This window comes from Carex rostrata, chromosome 7 (assembly GCF_964058835.1).
Source record: "Carex rostrata chromosome 7, lpCarRost1.2, whole genome shotgun sequence".
In the NCBI taxonomy this organism is placed as follows: domain Eukaryota; kingdom Viridiplantae; phylum Streptophyta; class Magnoliopsida; order Poales; family Cyperaceae; genus Carex; species Carex rostrata.
The window spans coordinates 3,858,315-3,860,760 of record NC_135924.1 but is presented as its reverse complement, the minus strand read 5'-3'; the positions used below and the strand labels follow the sequence as shown (position 1 = coordinate 3,860,760).

At 37.1% G+C, this 2,446-nt stretch overlaps 1 protein-coding gene across 1 annotated transcript; it reads left to right on the top strand.

Annotated features, from left to right (window-relative positions):
* Positions 1–581: 581 nt before the first annotated feature.
* On the top strand, positions 582–1,882 carry LOC144557364 (chalcone--flavanone isomerase-like). The gene is made up of 4 exons (XM_078305929.1): positions 582–770; positions 847–1,005; positions 1,131–1,354; positions 1,475–1,882. Exons 1-4 carry the CDS (start codon positions 647–649, stop codon positions 1,652–1,654), a joined length of 687 nt encoding a protein of 228 aa, XP_078162055.1. The 5' UTR covers positions 582–646; the 3' UTR covers positions 1,655–1,882.
* Positions 1,883–2,446: the final 564 nt, after the last annotated feature.

Sequence of the window (2,446 nt, the reverse complement as noted above, 5' to 3'; positions counted from 1 at the left end):
GCAGAATACGAATTCGACCCGATCTCCGTTTCTCCCGTTAATAATCTCTCTTATGCCAGAAGTCAGAACAAAGGTGACTGACGGACAGAGATAAATGAATTCAGATCCGGTAATTAATGTAGCTGATCCTATCCGGTAGCTAAATTTATTTTAATCTGACGCGAATCTCAACAGTCAACAAGACAAGCAAGTAGAAATTGGGAAGTGAAGCCTACTACCTCCGGGCCTCCGGGGACAGAATTCGTATCTCTGCATTAATTAACTCAATAGAGAATCTTTTGACTTGATGTATCTCGACCATCTAATATGTTTTAAGATATGTACGAATTAGATTCGCATTAATATTAAAGGATACTCTATTTTTTAGACAGAATTCAAATTGACTCCGTTTAAAATCAGATGGTTGAGATTCAAGATTCCTTTTGAGTTAATTCATACAATACGCATTCCCGGGGCCACGGGCTCTTTTGTGATTGAAAAAATAAAATAAAAAAAAGACAAGTGGGAAATGTAACACGAAAACCCTTTCCCTGCCCTCTTTATATATCAGAAGGGAAGGGTTTAGGTTATAAAGCAAAGCACAACAGAAGATAAGATAATAGAAGAGATAATAGTGAGTGAAAGGAGAAGAAAAGAAGAAGAAAAAATGGGCGAGGTATCCTCCTTTACGCCGCCATTCACTCCCCTCCACATCGACGGTGTCGCATTCCCCGCCTTGGTCACTCCTCCCGAATCCTCTTCTAAACCTCCCTTATTCCTCGCCGGAGCAGGTTTCTTCTCTCTTCTCTGTTTCTGTCTTTTCATTTGGAATCTGAAATATAAACACAAACATAAACACAAATACAGGTGTGAGGGGAACAGAGATCGGAGGCAAGTTCGTCAAATACACCGCCATCAGCATTTATCTGGAGGAGTCCGCTCTTGGAGTTCTGGCCGAAAAATGGGCCGCCAAATCAGCTGATGAATTGATCGCCACACCAGAATTCTATACAGATATAATCAATGGTTTCTGTTTCCCCTTTGGATTTTTTTTTTTTCCTTTTGTTCGAAAATATTATTTATTTTTATCATCACCACCACCATTGTTAGTACATAAAACTAATTAATTTTGAAATGTGCCAATAATTCAGGACCGTTTGAGAAGTTCATTCGAGTGACCATGATTAGTTCCCTAACCGGTCAGCAGTTCATGGGCATGGCAGGAAAGTACACCATGGAGCACATGAAGGCACACGGGCTCTTCAACGAAGCAGAGGTTGATGGCTTGAACAAGTTCCACGAAGTCCTCAACCCCGAGAATCTCCCTCCTGGCCGATCCCTCCTCTTCAGCTTCTCACCCTCTGGCGCTTTTTCGGTACACACAGTCTAAAATATTAGATTCCAATATGTAAATTACACAACAAAAATAGATTCCAATACAAACAACACTATCAATTAATATTGTTCATCACTTCTTTGCTCTAATGAATCTCAGATTACCTTCTCCAATGACGATTCGGTGCCCGAAACCAACAAGGCGGTCATAGAAAACTTGAACCTTTGCCGTGCTTTTCCAGAGACTATACTTGGTGTGCATGGTGTTTCTCCGGCAGCTAAGCAAAGCTTAGCAATCAGATTTTGCGAGCATTTCAAGTCGCTTAGCACCGCAAATTAAGAGGAGGTGCATGTGAGAACCCCGTCGCTGTCAACGCTTGAATGAATGTGTTATGTAGTCATTTTAGGAGACGTATTAAATTAACGGGATTAATTTCCTATATATTAAGGTCGTTCTTGGAGATGTATTGTACGAATAATAGTCATTGTACTGTCGAGTGGGTTCACCCTTGTTTAGAATCTAGTTCTGAATAATTCGATATTTAGATATCAAATTAATTATTTTTTTTTGTTTTTTTCTTGGAAGATCAGAAACTTATTTTAGAACTTTAATTTGACTCAATCAACGGTCATTTAGTCAAGTGGTACAAAAATTAATTAGTAGTATCTTTCTTGGAAATTGGAGATCAGAAACTTAATTAAAATTAATCACTAAACAACATTTTTTTTTTTTAACTTTTTATTCCGTCGGCTAGCCCGAAATATGCTGGTGACACGTTTTCTTTTGTTTTATAATTTATTTAATTCCGTCGTGCTTTCATTATAAAAATATTAATAGCGTGCTAATGCATTGTACACTCTTTAAAAGTTATATTAATATCCTAAAAATAAAACCGAAAACAGGGTATCCGATCTTAGATTTGATGCAAATGTACCGATTTTTTTTAAGTAGAGCTATCAAGCTATTTAATATTTACAAATAATTGTTATTTTGTATTTTAAATCTGCAATTTTCATATAGAAAGTATTATATTTGTCGGTAGATCAAAAAATATTTCTCAGGTGTATCAAAAACTGGTTCTATAACCATGCAACATAGGTCCCACTTGTTTTCAGATTTTTTTGTGGTCTT